This window comes from Rattus rattus, chromosome 2, assembly GCF_011064425.1.
Source record: "Rattus rattus isolate New Zealand chromosome 2, Rrattus_CSIRO_v1, whole genome shotgun sequence".
Classification (NCBI taxonomy): Eukaryota; Metazoa; Chordata; class Mammalia; order Rodentia; family Muridae; genus Rattus; species Rattus rattus.
Genome location: NC_046155.1, coordinates 8,296,431 through 8,317,203, shown reverse-complemented (window position 1 = coordinate 8,317,203; position 20,773 = coordinate 8,296,431). Strand labels below are relative to the sequence as shown.

At 47.6% G+C, this 20,773-nt stretch overlaps 1 protein-coding gene across 3 annotated transcripts; it reads right to left on the bottom strand.

Annotated features, from left to right (window-relative positions):
- Positions 1 to 3,152: 3,152 nt before the first annotated feature.
- On the bottom strand, positions 3,153 to 15,921 carry Rnh1 (ribonuclease/angiogenin inhibitor 1). 3 transcript variants are annotated; one of them, XM_032891491.1, is made up of 10 exons: positions 15,800 to 15,921; positions 9,077 to 9,181; positions 7,489 to 7,659; positions 6,865 to 7,035; positions 6,239 to 6,409; positions 5,993 to 6,163; positions 5,735 to 5,905; positions 5,317 to 5,487; positions 3,517 to 3,687; positions 3,153 to 3,405 (listed from the first exon to the last, which is right to left on the bottom strand). In XM_032891491.1, exons 2-10 carry the CDS (start codon positions 9,160 to 9,162, stop codon positions 3,318 to 3,320), a joined length of 1,371 nt encoding a protein of 456 aa, XP_032747382.1. In that variant the 5' UTR covers positions 9,163 to 9,181; positions 15,800 to 15,921; the 3' UTR covers positions 3,153 to 3,317. The 3 variants fall into 3 exon arrangements, with proteins under 3 accessions (XP_032747382.1, XP_032747385.1, XP_032747381.1); XM_032891494.1 differs by lacking the exon at positions 15,800 to 15,921 and adding an exon at positions 11,114 to 11,225; XM_032891490.1 differs by lacking the exon at positions 15,800 to 15,921 and adding an exon at positions 11,012 to 11,107.
- Between the last annotated feature and the right edge of the window lie 4,852 nt (positions 15,922 to 20,773).

The window sequence follows — 20,773 nt, the reverse complement described above, 5'->3', positions numbered from 1 at the left end:
GTGTGGGACTGGTGATCACTGAAGAGTGACCATGGGAGATGACTGTGAGCCTTACCTTACGGTTGCAGCCACTGGGGGTGTAGTAGCAGACCACCTGTCTTCTGACAAGTTCAGTTTTCCGACGAATGCAAATGCACAAGTCATGCCTCTTAGCTTACTGAGGCAACATGTTTCTTTGAATTTTTGAGCCAGGGGTTTGCTGCATAGCTCAGACTAGCACAGGGTTCAATGTACAGCCCAAGCTGGCCTCAAGTTCTTGGCAGTCCTGCTTCCGCCTCCCAAATTCTAGTTTGTACCCCTATGCTTAACTAAAAAATTCTTTTTGCATCTTTAAAAATTTTTTTCTTAATTATGCCTGTACATGAGTGAAAGTGCCCGTGGAAGCCAATAGAGGTGGCCATCAGGTCCCCTGGAGCTGGCGTTAGAGGTAGTTGTTAGCCCTCATCCACTCCCGCATACCCACATTGTCTTCCTCCGACTTTCTGGCTGCTGTGACCACTGCTAAAGTGATCAAGGCAGTACAGATGTCCCCAACAGACTGATTCAGCTTGTTTCTATGTGTATGTGGAGGTGCAACTGCTGGGCCACACCATTTTTAAGTCTTTGAGGAACCCCATACCATTCTCCACACTGTACTAAACGTACACGCTACCAACAGTGAGTTTGCTCATTTCTCTGTGTCCCCAAACTTGTAGCATGCGTCTGCTTCCTGAGTGGTGGAATTATAGGACTGAGCAACCATTTTTAACTCTGACCAGTATCTGTTATCTTTTTGGTTTTGTTTCTTCAAGTCAAGGTTTCTTTGTGTATTAGCCCTGGCTATCCTGGAACTCACTCTGTAGATCAGGCTGGCCTCAAACTCAGATACTGACTGCCTCTGCCTCCTAAGGCCTGCGCCACCACCACATGATTCTTTTTGTTTTTGGGGTTTTTTGTTGTTTTTTCTTTTTAACTACTTAAAATTTTTTAAAGATTTACTTTATGAGTATAAGACATGTTTTGGCTGGATGTATGCATGTGTACTACATGAGTGCTTGAGGCCAGAAGTCTTTGGCTCTCCTGGAACTGGAGTAAAGAAATGGTTGAGAGCTGACATAGGAGTGCTGGGAACCCAGATCGTCTGCAGGCGCAGCAAGTATTCCTACCACGTAACCATCTCTGCAGCCCCATGCACTTGGTATCTCTTTCATAGCAGCCCTTCTCCTGAGGTAAGGTGACATCTTCCTGGTTTTGATTTGCATTTCCAGGTGACCAGTGGCAATGAGCATTTTTCCTTTCTGGCTTTGTTTTAAAGCTATTTCTGTTAAGATGTATTGCTCATTTTTAATCAGGTTACTTATAAATCCTGGTTAGAACAACAAAAGTTGGTTGTTGTAGACATTTTTAATCCCAATATGGGGTTTCTACCCTGCCTTTGACCATTTAGTTTTCAGATAAAAGACACACAAGTTTTATTAAAGTAAGCACTAAACAGCACAAGAGCTGGGCAGATATCTACCCTCTATGTTATTAAAATCTATTTTCTATCGATAACTCCAAGTTATTACTATGTTTCATTGGGGCTGCTCTTAACTCCAATTGACCAGCCTGTGGGCCATGTTTTCTTGACTCCTAACCCATGGTGACTTTTTCTTCCTCCTCACCTTTTCCCTTATGGTCCTCTCCTGACCCCCCAGGAACCCTAAAACCTGTGCCTCTCCTGCCCAGCTACTGGCTGTCAGCATCTTTATTTACCGATCAGAAATAACATGGGGGAAAAGTCACATAACATCACTTGAGACTATGTGCAGACTTTTGTCTCTGGGGCAACCAGATCTTGGGGGTCCCTTACTTAGCAATATAATATACAGAAAAAGACCAAATCTCAACAGTTGGTGGGCATGGTGGTTTATGTCTGTAATTCTAGCACTCCAGGTAATTTAGGCAGGACTACTATAACTTCAAGGTCAGCCTCTCAGTCAATATTGTAGATGTTAACTGTTGGGTTGCAGTTGACACACACATGACACTGGCACACTTGTCCAAGTAAGTGTAATCTTAGCTGAGCATGACAGCACATGCTTTTGATCCCAACATTCAGTAGAAGGAGGCTGACCTCTTAGGAAGCAAACCAGGGCTACACAGAGAACCTATCTTTAAGAAAAATAATAAATGACCTTTTTCTGACTGACTTTCTGCAGAAGAGAGTCTGCCCCATGGCTATGTGCACCAATAAACACAATCCCTTTTGCTGAGGGGGGAAAAAAGGAAAAAACAATACAATTAGGGGACTGGAGAGATGACTAAGCAGTTAGAAGTTTGCTCTTCCAGAGGACCTGGTTTCTGTTCCCAGCGCCACATGGCTGTAACAAAGTTCCATAGGATTTGACACAGACATAAATGTTTGCAGACCACCCATACACATAAAAATAAATTTGCACATGCCTTTAATCCCAGTACTTGAGAGGCGAAGAACAGGCAGGTCTCTTAAGGGGAGCTTGAGAGTACACTGTAGTAGTCCTCAGACACACCAGAAGAGAGCATCAGATCCCATTACAGATGGTTGTGAGCCACCATGTGGTTGCTGGGAATTGAACTCAGGACCTGTGAGGACTAGCCAGTGCTCTTAACCACTGAGCCATTTCTCCAGCCCAACCTTGAGGATTTCAACCTTTTATAATTTGGGGGTTTTAGACTTTAGAGATTTTGATCTCTTATGGTTTGCTTTGTTTTCAACCTTTTTTGTATTGGGAAGAACTTCACCACTGAGGCTTACCCCAGTCCCAGGAGTTCAGGTATGGGAATGTATCTTTCAGAGTCATTCTTGACTGTTGCAAGCTGAGCTCCTCCTCACTCACACTCCTCAGTGTGGGCAGGAAGATTTCAGCTCTGAAAGTCCCTTTAAGGCCTCCCTTGGAGCAAGGTGTAATAGCACACAGCTGGAAACCCCTCCACACTGTCTGTAGTCCCAGGCTGTAGTCCCAGCCTTCATATTGAAGGCTGGCCAAGGCTACAGTAGCAAGACCCTGGTTTTTTAAAAAGGCCACCTTTGAGACTGAGTAAGGACCCACTGCTGGGCTGAGCATATGCATGAACTACACCATACACAGGGCAGTCATAGCATCATGGGTCCATAGCAGAGCTACACCAGCCCACAAATGATGACGAGGACCTTTCTTGCCAACAAAGTATTTTAATAGTTATAAAGTGTCTTAAAGTTTTCTACTGAAGTAAGATCACAATGCTTATCGCCAGTCAACCCTAGGATACCCAAAGCCAGAGATCCTGTGGGCTGCCTCTGGGGCTGGATTAATATCTTGTGTCCAGAGGTGTACATCTCAGGAAATGATCCTCAGGGATGGCCTTTCCTCCTCCAGGGCCCGAAGCTGGTCTTCCACCTCATCCGTCCAGTAAATGTCATACAGGCTGTACACAGGCAAGCAGGAAAGATGAGTTGGGTGCCCCTATTTACTATGCCCATCTTCCTGACAACCCTCTGAGCCACGTACACCACCTTCACCAACTACATCCACTTACACAAGCTGCTGAAGGGCGCAGCTGGGCTGTTTGAGGCTCTCCAGCAGTTGTAGGACACCGGTGTCCCCCATGCAGTTGTTACTGAGGTCCAGTTCCCTCAAGCTGCGGTTGGCCAGCAGGACAGTGGCAAGGCTGCTGCAGCCACTGTCTGTCACATCACAGTCTCCCAGCCTGGGTCGGGAGGACAGAGCTGTTCACATCTGAGCTTTGGCGGGAAGGCAGCCCTCCACACTTCAAATGTAGCTAAGCTTCCCTTGGCTGGATTAGAGAACTCTGGCTTCATATTCATGTCTCTCAGCACCAGGAGCCTGGCTAGGTCAGAAGCCTGTGCACCAAGGCTAAGCTACATCAGGATGCCCACTGAAAGTGGCAGGGTAGGCAGGCTTCCAGACTGAGGGAGAGTGGGACACAGGCCAAAGGTAAGTGGTCTAGCACCCATACCAATCAGAGGGAGCCCGAGGAAGCCAGAATACTAGGGAGTACAAGGTACAAGTAGGCCAAGTGACATCAAGAAGCTGCTATAGATTGGCTCCCTGAGGTGTACCTGAAATTTGCAGAATCGTATCTGTAGGTGATTGTAGCGGGCCCCAAGTCTCATGGAACAGGACCCACACTTCTTTCCCCAAGATTTCCAGATTATCCCACAATCAAGATGCTAGTTCCTGGACAGGAGGGACTATAGGGCTGTAATCCCTGTAGCGGCCCACCCGTCAACTAGTGTCCAGTCCAGAATGACCGAGAGGCAAGATGTGCTGCCACAGAAGGTAAGGCTGAGGTAAATGGTAAAAGACAAAACACTAAGAGCGAAATGATACTCTGGACTGGCTAGAAAATGGGGAATCTTAGAAATGAGAACAAAAACTTAAAAGGAGGACAGGAATTGAATTGTTCTCCCTTAAAACCCAAGGACTGACTCCTGGATGCTGAGGGAGAAAGGAAAAGGAGAAAGATCAAGAAAGCACATTTCTTGTCCAGGCCAAGACCCACATAAAGGCAAATCAATAGCCCAGAGCACAATGGGTAGAAAAATTTAAGAGCTGCCAAAGAGGGCTGGGCTTACTTCCTGCCAAGCCCAACAACCTGAATTCCATGCTTGGAACCCCATAGTAGAAAGACAACTGCAAGTTATTTTCTGACTTGCATATGCATACATGGTGTATGAACTTGGGCAAATACACGGGTAAACAGAAATGTAAAATAAATTTAAAATCTGCCAAAAACCAGGGGTGGTGACTCATGCCTTTAAATCCCAACACTTGGGGGGGCAGATGCAGACAGATCTCTGAGCTCAAGGACAGCCTGGTCTACAAAAGCTAGTCCAGGACAACCAGGGCTCTGTTATACCAAGAAACCCTATCGTGGAAAACCAAGGAAGGAAAGAAGAAAGAAAAACTGCCAGAAAATAAAGTAAAATAGGCAGACACACAGGACACAGAGATCTTCCTGTGGCACAGCAGAGATCTCCCTGGAACCAGAAAGAAATAGAAATAAATACCCCAGGCTCTACATCTAGCTCAGTGACCAGCATGCACAGAGTACTAGAAACAAGAGTACTAGGGTGTAGAACTCATGCTTGGAAGGTAGAATGTGACTAAGGAGATGAAGGAACCCAGGCCCGGTGGTACAAGCTTATCCCTAGCACTCAGAAGGCAGAGACAGATATATTTCTGAGTTCGAGTACCAGGGCTACACAGACCCCATTTCAAAAGGGGGTGAGACAGGGCATCTCTCCCTGGGGCTTCTCACAGGAGGTGGCCAGAACGTGGAGCTATGCCTGCCCCTACAGCGCAGCACACTTACCAAAGCACACGCAGCACTATGTCCGGATGGCCCAGGGCCTTGCAAAGCTCCACGACTCCCGAGTCTCCCAGCGGGTTGCTGCTCATTTGCAGCTCAAACAGAGAACGATTTTTGGTCAACACCGAGCAGAAGTGGGGACAAGAGGCAGCTGTGAGGCTACAGGTCTTTACCCTGTGGGAACAGAAAGGCTGGAGCCAGTAGCTCCACCTAGCCCTTCCCTTGGAGGTCCAGGAAGGGACCCAGGTGGCTCACCCACTCCCTTCCCCATCCTGCATCTGTTTATCTGCACCTCGATCTAGCACTGTCCGCTTCCTGACACCATCTCCCAGGGTCCACCAGCCTCTCCCAAACCCCACGTCACCCTAGCCTTTCTGTATTTTCTGTCCTGGATATACCTTAGCCTCCCTTGGGCCCTCACCACAGTGACTCCAGCTGACAGCCAGGCTCTAACAGGCTCTCACACAGCAGTTGGGCACCCTCATCCTTCAGCTCATTGCCAGCTAGGCTGAGTTCCTTCAGGCTCTGCTTGGCTCTGAGGACACGGCACAGGTCCTTGCAGCCCTCTGCAGTGACATCACACTCCCAGAGCCTGTGGGATAACAAAATTATTCAAGAGTGTCCCCCGCTCATCACCATGTCCTCCATCCCTACAAGAAGAGACTGGGGACCAACTCACCACAGAGTCCTCAGCCTGCAGCTGGGAAGCAGCAGTCCTGAGCACAGTGCTGCGATGCCTGTGTTGCCCAGCTTGTTGCTGCCCAAGTCCAGTTCTTGCAGTGAGGCTTTGGAGGCCACAACATCACACAGATCCTTGCAGTTGGCTGATGTGATACCACAGTTCTCCAGTCTGGAGACATAGGACATGGTAAGAGGAGCACTGGTGCCTAACCCTACCCCTTGGCCTCTGTGGCCTAGTACATACTTGAGTGACTCCAGTTGACAGGCAGAGTCCTTCAGGCCCTGGCACAGAGTGTGGATACCAGCCTCATGGAAGTCATTGTTGCTCAATACTAGCTCTTTAAAGTCAGGTTTCACCCTGAGCACTGAGGCCAGGGGCTCGCAGCTGGTAGCTGTGAGGTTACAGTATTCCAACCTGGGGGCAAGCAGGGGTCTTAGGCACATCAAAAGGAATAAGGACAGGTCTAGAAATGCAGTATTGGGGAAACATAAGGGGTGCTAGTGTCCCATTTCCCATTGCCTCCTTAGGCCTGATCTGATTAGTCAGGCACAGTGAATACCTAGAGCCATCAGGCTGCTCAGGAAACCTTCACTGAAGAGCCCTGCTAACATTCTGAGGTTCTCCCCGACCCAGCAGATGGAAACAAGTTCCTATTGGAGAAGTGTCTTCAGCTCATCTGTGATCACACTCTACAAAATCTAGCCAGACTACACTGGCGTCAGCTCCAGCCCTTAGCAAAGGGGAAGCCCTGGAACCCTAGGAACACCTTCAAAGTTCTCATCTAATGTGCGGAATGTGAGTCTTACTGATGGCTGGTCTGGGTCAGGGGCTGCAGAGAGCTCAGGGACCCTGGCAAGGTACACACTCACTGAAGCTTCTCCAGACGGCACTGGGGGTCCCGGAGTCCTTCACAGAGCAGCTTCAGGCCTTCATCCCCCAGAGGGTTGTCATTGAGATGTAGTTCACGCAGGGTAGACAAAGAGCGCAGCACATCAGGCAGGACCCCACAGCCAGCTTCCGTCAAGCTGCAGTTCTGAAGGCTGAAGCACATATCGTCAGCAGCAGGCACGAACAGATTCGTTCCTATCACGTCTTGCAGGGTTAGGGCACTGCTTTTCCTCTAGATGGGGATCCCGGCCTAAGGACCTGATGGCTCAGCCAAATTTTTACTAGGGACTGGGACCTGGAACAGAGCCATAATGTGGCTTGCCCCAGCACTGCACACTTCACTGGTGTCCTGGCTAAAGCTGGGGTGCCAGGGGTTGGGGATTTAGCGCAGTGGTAGAGCACTTGCCTAGCAAGCGCAAGGCCCTGGGTTCGGTCCCCAGCTCCGAAAAAAAAAAAAAAAATTAAAAAAAAAAAAAAAGCTGGGGTGCCTATCACCACAAGCTGTCCCTTCCCACCTCTCCAACTTCTCAGTGACTTTCTACATCACAGCTGCCTATTTGTCCAAGTTCTGTCCTGGGTAGGCTGGGCTGAGCCCCTGGGCTTACCTCAGCTTCTGGATCTTACAAGTGGGATTCTGCAGGCCCTGGAGCACCAGACCCACACCAGCATCACCCAGTTCATTGGTGCGTAGGCTGAGCTCTGTCAGGGCAGGGTTGGCCTGGATCGCTGACCTGATGTCTTTGCACCGCACTTCAGTGAGGCCACAGTCATCCAGCCTGCAAGCAGTACCCCTGAGTCAGCATGATGCTGGCCTCAGACTCAAGCATCAATCTCACAAAACAGCTGGTATGACCCATCCGGAGCCAAGAAATTCAAATATGGATTATAACTACAGTGCTTAAACTCGAAACAGGCCCAAGTCAGCCTGGGATACATAGTGGAAGAAAGCTGTCTCAAAGAAAACCGAGAGCTAGAATTGTCTGTTTACCAGCTTGCACCCAGCTCCGGCTGAGAGGTGGGCTGGGGAGGGTAGGAACGGATGTTGATAGCAGGCAGAGGAACTCAGACATGGTCAGAGCTGCAGCAGCATGAGTACATGATGAGCCATAGCAACTGTGACTCAGTCACAGCCACACAGGACACCGTGTGACAGGCCACACCCATGGTGTGTCCATACTCTCTGAAAAGCACATTGACCACCACGAAAAGCCCTCACTCAGACTAGCCAAGGGAACATGTGCAGGGTATCTAGAGTCAAAACTCAGGTCACAAGAGGAAGGGGGCTCTGCAGAAGGGTCTAATGAGATGATCGGTAAAGTCACATAAGATCCCAAGTGATCAGAATGGGGGAAAGTCGCAGGGCAGATCTGGGAATCTGCCTAGAAGTGCCAGGCAGCGTGAGAATATGAGGTATGGTCATGGGAAGCTGACAGATGGCTGAGGAAGCCTGAATAACCTGCTGACTCTGCTACAGACCTAACCTGTCTCAGGAAAGGTGAGGGTGAAGCAGGCTTCTATGTCTGGCCTGTAAACCTGTGTCACCAAGCACTGCAACAGCCTAGTGAGGAGGGCTGGCAGGAACTCCTTTTCTCAGCCAGAGAGCAAAGCTGAGAAACAAAGGTTCCAACTGCTGAATGCAAGGAGCCTACCACTGCAGCTGCAGTCCCCCTCCACACCAAGCCTGCCCACCATACCTGAGCCTATAGTGGTTCACACATGCTTCTCATACATGATACATGCTAGTCAAGTTCTACTACCTACATGAGCTACACAGCCAATACTCAGTTGTTTTTAAACTCGTGTATCTCAGACTAACTTCAAACTATGGACCAGAAAATGGTCTTGGGTGTCTGATCCTCCTCCATCCACATGCCCAATACTGGGATTATAGGCTTGTACCACCATGTTCAGTTTCTATTGTGATGGAAACTAATTGGCTAACTCCAGGCCAGTAAGAGCTATAGAGTGAAACCCTGTCTAAAAACAAAAATACAAAAATGTTGAAAAACTCAAGAGTAACATCTCATCAAGATTATGCAAAACATCTTCATGTCCATGAATCGAGTGCTTTTGGAACACAACAAGTCCCTATCAGGTGGCACCAAGCTGCAAGGACCACCCACCTGCACAACAGAGTACTGCCCTCCCAGCCAGACCCAACTGTCCCCACAAGGTCCCCACGGCTGCCTCTACCTGACCACTTGGTATTGTTGGATCAGGGGAAGGAGCTCTGTCCACCGGGCATCACTCAGCTGCTCACACTGGATGTCAAGACTCATGGTGGGTGCACAGTGTAGTCTGGGCAGAAGAAAAAGGACGAGAACTCTTGAGAAAATTTCATACCTTGACAGGCTAGAATTTGTAGCAAGATGAGTCCAAAAACTAAGAGTATATTTTTTTCAGCAGGGGTCCAACCTCTCCTCAACCAATGTATCCACACACTGAGTCTTCAGAAGTAAACAAGTTATCAGGGAGAGGCTAACGACATGGTACCACTAAGAGGAACAGAACCTGAGTGCCTAGGACTATGTGACACAGTCCCCTCCTAGCTTCTGAAGGAATCCAGCAGCCCCAGCACCTCTTTCCTGCTGCAGGCAGCACCAGGATACCAGCTCTGGCCTGGACACCTCCTGCTTATTTGTGGGAGCCTGGCTATGGTCTGCAAACCCTGGTAGGACAGCTTCCTACTCATTCAGCCCACTTCTTACTCAGAGAACAAGGTGGGCTAGCACCACACTCTGTTGCCAAGCCATCTACAAAGTCAGATGCCAGGGAGCATGAAGCCTATACACAAGCAACCACTTGAATTCAGGGCAGGAAGACACAGGACTCTGGGGGAAGGAGAGTATTCAGAGGCAGCCACTACAGCATTTTCTGCTTCTGAGACTTTCTTCTGAGTCTAAGGACTCACTCAGGTCAGGCCAGGACCCTCAGTAGGCTCAGGCCCAGCCTGCAAATGACCCAGACTGTCTATCACACTAAGAGGGCTAGGACAAACAGGACAAGGCACTGTCTGTGGAAGGAAGGATGTTTCTGAGGCCTGAGGACAGCTACCCATGTCTCCACATTCCTGAACAACTGCCACGAAAGCTAGCCTGGACAGCATGTGGGTATCCTGGTGGGCTCCTTGGAAGAAGGGATCTGTGCTGTGCTGCCAGCACAGAGGAGGGAGAGGAGTGCTAGGTTCTGTTTAAGAGAAACAAATCACTTCGGCTACTCTCTATAACAGTTATGACAATGACAGCAGTTCTGTGTGAAGTTACAGCACCTGGTACAGCGTGGCCTTGCTAAAGGGGTCTTCCCCTCCCTTCCCAGGGCTAGGAGTCCACCATGGGGAAAGATAAACTTTACACATATTGACACAAGTAACGGAAAACTGAGCAAGGATATAGATAACTCACTGTGGTCATACAGCCAGGGGATGGAGAAACCAGAGTTATCCCCACCCTCGTCGAGCCAGTGAGTAAAACCAGCACTGCCTGGATCAGATGTGTCATCCAAACCCAGTCATCACTGGGCACTACCAGTGGGGTGGGGCAGTTACAGTACTTCTAGTCACAGGCACAGCTCCCAAGTCCACAAGTCCTGTTCTCTTCTGCACTACAGACTACTGGGTCCTTTTCCCTTTGGGGAAAGCACAGGACTGGACTTTATGGGAGGCAGGGGGCCAGCCAGTTATGACTGTGATCATCTGAGGTCAGGGACAAGGGATGTGAAAGTAACCAGGCAGCTGACTCTCCTCCCACACGCCTCCCCTTATTTGGCCTTGGGACCAGGCCCTTGGAAAGCACACAGGTGACCAGGCAGGAGGCCCCACCAGCCGGCCTTAGAGGCATTATTCAGGCCTCTGCTTAGATGTGATTGGGGGTTGCTTGCTAGCTAGCTGCGCCTAGCTGTAGCTCTGTTGGGTTAATCCTAGGATCTGAAGACACCCTCTTTGGGCCTTAAAGTGAGCGAACAGGCAGCTGGTAACAGGCCGCTGGTGACCGAGCTATGAGCTCAGCCTTCAAGCACTGAGAAAGGCTCCTCAGGGCACCAGTGTGTCACCCTAAGAAGGAACAGGCCTCAGAGGCTCGCCCGAGCCGTGATCCCGCCCCTGCCCCCGCCCTAATTTTTGGTCCCTCGAACCTTCTGGTCCAGACGCTCTGCCACGTATTAAGAAGGCCAGGAAGGGACCCGAAAAAGACTCTCAAAGGCAGACGGGAGCCCCAAAACATGGCCCTAGCTCACCTGGTGCCGCTGCTAAAGGTCCCAGTCGCTCCGGTTTCTTCCGCCCAGGGCGGGGCCTAGAGACTTTGGCTGGTTCCCATTCTCTGGCCCCAACTAGCCTTTCACTTTGCGGTCTGGAGACCGCCCATCAGGTCTGCCCCTCCCACATGCAGGCTGCACTTCGGGAACAGAACTTGACAAACCTGAGTCACTTCTTTGGGTCTGACTAAAACTAAGTTAAATGATTCACAACTGCCTCGAAATGGGTGCAACTGTGATGAGAGATTCTAGCATGAACAACAGCACACGCCCATCTCTCTCTCCTACAAGTCAACAAGGTTTTGATGGATAGAACAGTGTTCAAAGCGTCCTTTATGTCCCCGGGAATGTGGCTGAGGGTGGTAACATACCACCTCTGATGCATGAGGCTCTCAACACCCCCAAAAGGCAAGCATTTCGTCACTATTTAAGCATTTCTCATATTTGTATTTATATATATATAAATATATATATATGCTTCGTCTGCATATAAGTCTATGCATCATGCCCAGAGAGGTCAGAAAAGGGGATCAGATTCTCAGGGAATGGCCACCATTCAGGTGCCGGGAACTAAGTCGTGCTCCTAACTGCTAAGCCATCCCTCCAGCCCATGTTTAAACTTTGTAACATACTCCCAAGTTATGGGATTTGCTTTTGGTTTCAGCATTTTTGAAACAAGGTCTTGATGTGTAGCCCAGGAAAGCCTTGAATTTGCTTCCTGAGTGCTGGGATTCTAGCGCTGTGGAAAAAAATCAACATTGAGAGTTTGTCACTCAGGAGCCTTGCTCTCTTGCGCAGATGGCCACACACAACACCTGTCAAGGAACTGGTATTCATCCACCCAAGTATTTGTTAAACACTGGTCATGTGCAGGTGCTGTTCTAAGTCCCTGCCAGGACTCTACTAACATAAGTAAAGGAGATTCCAGCAGGCCAGCATAGGAAACCAGGGATTGTGTTCCCCAAAACACTTGGGACAGGGAGCTCTAATGGGAGAAAAGGAGGCAAAGAGGCAGGCAAGAAGATAGGTTGGAACGGAGCTCAGCTTCATGAACCCTGCACAGTGGCCACTACAGACATAGCTTAATCTTCATTGCTGTAGGAGCCGTCCTCACTGCACCAAGACACCAGCAACTGGTCAGTGAAGTAGGGGATCAGTGCTTTGGGGAAAGATAAAGCCTGCCCAGTCAGAAGGAACACTTTGGCCAGGCCAGCCTTTATTTGTTGCTAACATGAAGGAGAATTCCTGAAAAGAAGCTGTATTTACAGAGAGTGGTTGATTGATTAGACTTGCAGTGCTGTGGCAGAATCAGAATGGTGTAGTTCCAGAGGCTACATTATCCTGGGCTAGTTCTAGCCCTCTAGGGCAGCTCTTCCTTGCCCACCTCTATGTCAGAAGTAACATCTGTGACTAATAGAAACCTTTTGGGATTTTTTTTTTGGGGGGGTCATGATAGGGGTTCCTGGAACTAACTCTAACACACACACACACACACACACACACACACACACACACACACACACACACCTTCTCTCCCCCCCCCCCAGACTGGCCTACATACAGCTCACAAAGATCTGCCTTCTCCTTCGCACTTAGTGCTGGCATGAAAGGTATGTGTCACCACACCCAGCTTCCTTTTGGAATCTTTTTTTTTTTTTTTTTTTGGTTCTTTTTTTCCGGAGCTGGGGACCGAACCCAGGGCCTTGCGCTTCCTAGGCAAGCGCTCTACCACTGAGCTAAATCCCCAACCCCTTTTGGAATCTTTTTTTAACTTAGCAGACCAGTGGCTTCCACTAAACTAAAGTCTAAGAGTGTCATCAGATAGCACCTTGGCCCTACAGAAGAGCTTCCTTCATCTTGTACCTATCGCTGTGATGTACCCACCAATGTATTTAAACTTGCCTGACTTATGATTTCCTTCTGTAAAACTACAAAACTTCATGAAACTGCTTCCATGTTCAAACAGAATTTGGAGTAACCGAAATCTGTGTTCTCAGGCATTGGTCACTAACAATGACTCCAGAATATACTATCTCTTATTCCCTTTAAGGTGAGAGCTGTAGTTTTTTCATAGATACTCAGTACCTTCAGACAAATGGCAGGGACTACCAACTTAGGATCCTGGGTTCAGGCAAGCCATGTGGGTGGCAGGTACAATGTCTTTCTAGCATCTCACCAGGACCTCAGGACAAACTAAAGACAGCAAGCACCTGTCTTCCTTATCTGTATTCCTTCTACTGGCATGAAAATGAGGGTTTCTATAGAGACCACACCCAATGAGGAAGGGTGAGAAGTGAAAGAAAGGGGAGCAAAGGCTCCCTGGGTGCTGAGTTGGCAACTAACTTTACTGCATGCTGTATGGGAAAACTAACATGGGTGGGTGGGTCCAGGTACAGTCATGAGGAGCCTCTTTTTTTTCTTTCTTTCTTTTTTTTTTGCTTCTCTTCTTTTGGTTTTGTTACAAGGAGATCACTTTCTTGCTTTTTCTAGGGTGTAATTTACCTCCTTGTGTTGGGCTTTGCCATTTATTATCCTTTGTAGGGCTGGATTTGTAGAAAGATATTGTGTAAATTTGGTATTGTCATGGAATATCTTGGTTTCTATCTCAATGTTAAATGATAGTTTTGCTGGATATAGTAGCCTGGGCTGGCATTTGTGTTCTCTTAGGGTCTGTATGACATCTGTCCAGGATCTTCTGGCTTTCATAGTCTCTGATGAGAAGGCTGATGTAATTCTGAGGTCTGCCTTTATATGTTACTTGACCTTTTGCCCTTACTGCTTTAATATTCTTTTTTTTTTTTTTTTTTCCGCACTTGGTGTTTTGACTATTTTGTGAGGGGAGGAATTCTTTTCTGGTCCAATCTATTTGGAGTTCTGTAGGCTTCTTGTATGTTTATGGGCATTACTTTCTTTAGGTTAGGGAAGTTTTCTTCTATAATTTTGTTGAATATATTTTCTGGCCCTTTAAGTTGGGTGTCTTCACTCTCTTCTATACCTATTATCCTTAGGTTTGATCTTCTCATTGTGTCCTGGATTTCCTGTAAGTTTTGGGCAAGGAGCTTTTTGTGTTTTACCTTATCTTTGACAGTTGTGTCGATGTTTGCTATGTTATCTTCTGCTCCTGAGATTCCATGAGGATCCTCTTAAGGAAGTGGCAGAGATAATGGGTGGAAAGGGCAAAGAAATGTTTATCTTTTGGAGGCTCCAAAAGGAACCATCAACAGACACTTGATTTTTAATTTCTCTCCTGAACTGTGAAGAGACAGATATGAAACTGGTATTTTTTTTCACAACTCTTTCAATTGGGGGGGGCAGTATTTGGGGGGGGGCTTGTTTTTTTTTTTTTTTCTTTCAAGACAGGGTCTCACTGTGTAGCTCTAGCTGTCCTGGAACTCACAATGAAGACCAGACTGGCCTCAAACTTACAGAGATCCACTTGCCTCTGCCTCCTGAGTGCTAGGACTAAAGGCCTGCTCCACCATACAAGATTTTTAATCTGTGGTTATGGGCTGCCTTTAATCCTAGCACTCTGCTCCAGAGGTCCAGGCAGGTGGAGTTTTGTGAGTTCAAGGACAGCATGGGCTACATAGTGAGAACAAAAACAAAAAGATATGGCCTTGCTATGTATTCCAGGCTCTCCTTGACCCAGTACATAACCAAGGCTAGTCTCATCCCTCATCCTCCTCCGCACTGAGCTTGGGAGCCTTTGCTACCACACACAACCTACTTTATCTATGTACAGCCACAGTGGCCCAACCAGTTCTTCATCCAGAGGATCTGGATGAGTTTAAAACTAGTTAGCGCTACTTAGTGAGTTTCAGGCTAGGCTGGGCTACAATGTGAAATTGTGTCTTTAAAAAGAAAAAAGAAATCACATATACAAAGGTCAGTCTACTGAGCACGGCGCTGTCGCAAAAATACATTTATATGAACAAGATACAATATAACTTTCCTTTATGCACAATTACCTGTTTATGTGACTGAATCAACCATCTCTATACTGAGATGTTTTTAGATTTTTCACTATCCTGCAACGAGGGTCAGCTTGTTCTAAGGTCCTTCCTACACATTGCCAAAATAGCATAAGTTGCTGCTGCAGAAATCTGTCTGCGATATCCAACAATGCAAAGATACTGTCGCGAGGTGCGGTAGCAGTTACGCGCCCTACCACAGGAGCTGCTTCCATTTCCCTTAGATTCTGAGAGGCCTAGAGCTAGCCTGGTCGCGCATTCAGGCTGTGAGTACACAATTCTCCGAAGACCTGAATGATCCAGCCATCACACAATTCTCGGAAGACCTGGGTAATCGAGCAGTTCTCTACATCAGATCTCGCTCGATCGAGGCCTTCCACCTCCCAAGAAGGTACTTTTGGGGAGGAAGGTCAAGAACCGCTTAGTTTAGGGAAAAGTAATTCTGAGTAGGTAAGTCCTTGCTTCAGGGGCCTGAAGGAGAGACTGCGCGTGCGTAGACTCACGAACCAGGACCACTACCACCCCAGCCCACCGCCGGAGGTACGCAGTGAGATGGCGTCATCCAAGTGCGCCGCGTTCGTCCCTCCCCCCCAGTACCGCCCCACCCGGGAACGCCCGTCTCGCCTCCCGCTCTTCACGGCTGAGCTGGGTACCGACTTCTCAGTGACCACGAGCTAACATAGCACGTGAAACTGACCTCAGGAAGACCGAGGCCTGGAGACCTGGAGCGTGACGGCGACCTCCGGACTGGAGTGGAAGAAGCGCTGCGAGGCCTACGAGGCGTGTCCTCGCTGTGGGGGCGGGGCTTGTTGTGGAGGCGGAGCTACGCGGGGTACTTTTCGCTGACTAAAAGGATGCTTGGTACCCGCCTGACCACCACCCGGAAGTCCAGCTGGAGTAGCAGTCCCGTGGAAAGTCCACCCGGCTGTGTAGCAGTGGTGCTCTAGGAGTGGTTGACGCCCTCATTGTTAGAAACTGATGGGTACTGTTGGCCGATTCCTGGACCCGCTTTTGACCTACGGGATAAATGTGTTTCCGGAACTCTGCCAAAATGTGTTGGAACTTTTTGTTTTGTTTGTTTCGGAGCCAAGGCCTCATTGTATAGCTCTTGATGGCCTGAAACACTCTTTGTAGCCCAGGCTGGCATCGAAGTCAAGTCAGTCCTGTCTCTGCCTCTGCCTCTGCCTCCTTGGGTTCTGGGTTTACTATGCCTTGCTTACTTGATTTAGTTCTATTTGAGCACACCCTCTTTATGTGGCCACCACACCTGGTCTCTGGGTTTGTTTGTTTGATTGTGTGTGTGTGCAGTGTACGTATACCTGTTGAGAGCGTGAGAGGAAGACATCCAGTGACCTGCCTTATCACATTCTACCCTGTTCTCTTCAGACAGGGTCTCTCATTGTCTTACTTTATCTACTGCTGTGCAATGCCATGTCCAAGGCAACTTATAAAAGAAAGATTTTAGTGTGTGTGTGTGTGTGTGTGTGTGTGTGTGTGTGTGTGTGTGTGTTGCAGAAGGTGAGTTCCTAATCATTATATTGGGGTCATGGCAACAGGAAGTAGGAGGCAGAGACCTAAATGGAAACCTCACAGCCCATGGCACACCTTTCAGAAGGCCATACATCCTAATCTTCCCAAAGAGTTCCACCAACTTGGGGATCAAGGATTCAAACAAGAGGCTTTAGGGTCCATTCTCATTCTAACTACTACACTCACTGAACCTGGTACTAGACTGGAAACCAGCAAGACGTCAATCTGCCTGCCTCTGCTCCTCATCACTCTAGGGTTAAAGTACAGAGGTAACCAGGCAGCCTCCTCAAATCCACACTCAGGCCCGTACACCCCAGCAAAATTAAGGCTTTCTGTTGCAATGTGAAAAAGAACCTACCCACTTTGAAGGAAATTGATTTTGTTTACATTTTTTTGTCTTAGAAAAAAAAATCATTCATTATAGACAAATTGAAACCACATAAACAAACTAGTATCAACCTATAGTCCTGTGCTCTAGATGAAAACATTGCCATTTTGACTGCTGTTACTAGCATTTGCTGTAGATCAGGAAGGTCTTTTTTTTTAATATTTTTATTTATTTTAGTCATATGAGTACACTGTCACTTTCTTCAGACACACCAGAAGAGAGCATCGGATCCCATTACAGATGGTTGGGAGCCACCATGGGGTTGCTGGGAATTGAACTCAGGACCTCTGGAAGAGCAGTCAGTGCTCTTAACCGCTGAGCCATGTCTCCAGCCCCCAGGAAGGTCTTAAGAAATACAGGGTACCTATAAATGGGATATCACGGGTCCTAATAGGGGGAAAGTTTCTGAGAGAAGACTTTGAAGAAGCAGGAGATGGTTCATTCGGTAAAGCCACCTGATGTCACGTACAACACGTTCTGCTCTGGAAGCCCACATGATGGGGGAAGAAAACAGACCCCTGAGTTGTCCTCTGACCTCCCTTCAGACTGTGGCATGCCCACCCCCATAATTAAATGTTAAAGAGGAATTAAACAAAGTGAAACTAATCTTAAGTCAGTATGTCCAAAGTATCCTTTCAGAATACAATCAGTATTTTTTTTTTTTTTAATTTTCTTTTTTTCGGAGCTGGGGCCCGAACCCAGGGCCTTGCGCTTGCTAGTCAAGCGCTCTACCACTGAGCGAAATCCCCAACCCCACAATCAGTATTTTTTAATTAAAGTGAACATAATTGTTCGCATTCTTTCACACTTAATACTTGAGGCCCTGTGGTTATGTTGCTCATGGAACATCTTAGTTCAGGTGAGTCGTATTTCCAATGCTCAAAGTCTCATGGGACTCTTTTCTTAGTATATGTGTGTATAAATGTTTATTTTTAAATTTTATACCATCGATTACATTCTCATAATTTGAGGAAGTAGACATGTGTGGGCAGATACAACAGAATTCAGGGCCTGAAGAGATGGCTCAGGGTTATTAAAGCCACTGGTTGTTCTTCCAGAGGACCTGAGTTTGAGTCCCAGCAACCACACGGAGGCTCACCACCATTCATAATGGGATCTGATGCCCTCTTCTGTCACGCAAACATACATACAAATAGAACACCCATATATATTTAAAAAACATAACACACAAACAAAAACAAGTAGCATTCAGTGCGCTCCACTGTCAATGAAACCATTTCACGCAGGGCCAGTGTGAAGGACTCTGGCTCCCTCTAGTGGACACAAGCTGGCAACAGTCAAGGAAGACGAACCCTGCTGAACATGAGAGCGAACATCGAGGAGCTAGCTGCAAAGGCCAAGTTTGGGGAGCTTCTATACTCAGTGTATCTCTGAAAATCCATCTTGGCTGCCCATGGAAGTGGGACTATCAGAAATAATTCAGCAAGTTACAAGCCATGATCCATTAGAAACCGCAGAGGACCTCAGCCCAGCAAGTGAGCGGTACACAGAGGCCAAGGCTGTACTTACCAGCTGTTCTACCATGGCCGAGCCGAGTGATGTTTGCTATAGTGGAACTATGGAATTCTGGAGATGTGGAAAGGCATTCTTTCAAGAAAACAGAACACACCTGCTCCCAGCACTTCAGGGCTATCACCCTCTGAACATCAAATAAAACGGCTCTCTCTTTAAAAAAATCTTTGGCAGGGGGCAGAGTGGGGCAGAGAGCTGGAGAGATGGCTCAGTGATTAAGAGCACTGATTACTCTTCCAGAGGTCCTGAGTTCAATTCTCAGCAACCACATAATGGCTCACAACCATCCATAATGGGATCCGATGCCCTTTTCTGGTGCGTCTGAAGAAAGCTACAGTGTGCTCACATAAATAAATATTTTGTTTTAAAAAAATTTCCCCCAGTTTTTCAAACAAGGTTCTCTGTGTAGCCCTGGCTCTCCTAGAACTTGCTCTGTAGACCAGGCTGGACTCAAACGCACAGAGATTTGCCTGCCTCTGCTTCCTGAGTGTTGGGACTAAAGGTGAGCACCACCACCACCCAGCTCCTTAACAAACATTTCAGGAAAGATACACAGACTAAAATAAATCTTAGAGAACACAAATAAAAATAGAGGCTGGAGAGATGGCTCAGCTGCTGGGAGGACCCAACTTCAGTTCCCAACACCCACTGAGAGCAGCTCACGACCATCTGTAATCCAGCTCAGGTATCCCAAGGGCACCTGCACACATGGCGCACACACACATGCACACACACATACACACCACACATCACACACTCACACACACACATATACACACACACATACACACACACACCACACATCAAACATTCACACACACACATATATACACACACATACACATACACACACGTGCGCGCATGCATATGTATGGGGCTAGAGAGGTGGCCTAGTAGTTAGAAGTACTTATTAATTTTTCTAGAGAATTCAAGTTGGTTCCCAGCACTGCTATCAGACAGCTCACAACTGCAGGAACCTGACATTTCCGGCCTCAGAAACAGTCACACACATACACATCCTTACAAATAATAGAGATAAATCTTTTAAAGTTAAGGGCCGGAGAAATGGCTCAGTGGGTAAGAGTTCTTTCTGTTCTTCCAGAGGATCCTGGTTTGATGGTGGGTCACAACTATCTGCAGCTCCAGTCCCAGGGGATTGTATGCCCTCCTCTGACAAGTATGTAAAACACACATAGACACAAAATAATAAGTCTAAAATAATTTTTAAAAACAAAGCTAAATCTTTTTATAAAAGAAAAAATAAAATATTAACCATAGTCTCATTATTCCTTAGGATACCACCTTCCTCTTCTTCCTCCTCCCCTTTCTTCTTTCTTTTTCCTTTCTTCTTCTTTCCTCCTCCTCCTCTTCTTCCTCCTCCTCTTCTTCCTCCTCCTTTCTTCTTCTTCTTCTTCTTCTTCTTCTTTTTTCCTCCTTCTTCTTCTTCTCCTCCTCTTCTTCCTCCTCCTCCTCCTTCTCCTCCTCCCCCTCCTCCCTTCTTTCTTTTTGAGACAGAATCTTTCTGTCCACCCTGGCTATTCTAGAACTCACTATGTAGACCAGGCTGGCCCCCAACTCATGAGATCCACCTGCCTCTGCCTCCTGAGTGCTGGGACTAAAGGTGTGCACCACCACGTCCACCTCCATGGCACAGGTTCTTAAGTTTTGCTGCATTTGGCCAAGCATGAAGATCCACGCCTTTAATCTCAGCCCTTGGATACAAGAGGCAAGCAGATCTCTGTGAATTCAAGGCAACCCAACCTACATATGGACATCCTGAGTCAAAACTATTTCTCAGAAAAAAATTGCTATGTGGACCGGCACACTGATGAGTTTTGTTGCATATTTCAAACATATAACATGTATGTACGTTTATATGAACATGTATGTTCATATGTTCATATACACATGAGGCTGGAGATAGCCTTGATATCCTCATGAACACCATCAGTCCCTCTCTTTGCAAGCCAGTGCTGTACCAGCTGAGCCGCCCCTCCAGCACAGCATGTGTGTGGTTTTTACTTATTTCTTTACTTTGGGTTTTTGTGGGGTGGAGGCTAGAACAGCAGGGTCTCTCTGTGAAGCCCTGTCATGGAGCTCACTATTAGATCGGGTTGGCCTCAAACCTACAAAGATCTGCCCCCCACCACGCCTGCCTCAAACAAGTTTTAATGGATGCTGTGCCTCCTCCTGCAGGCTACTTACTCTGAACAATTCAAT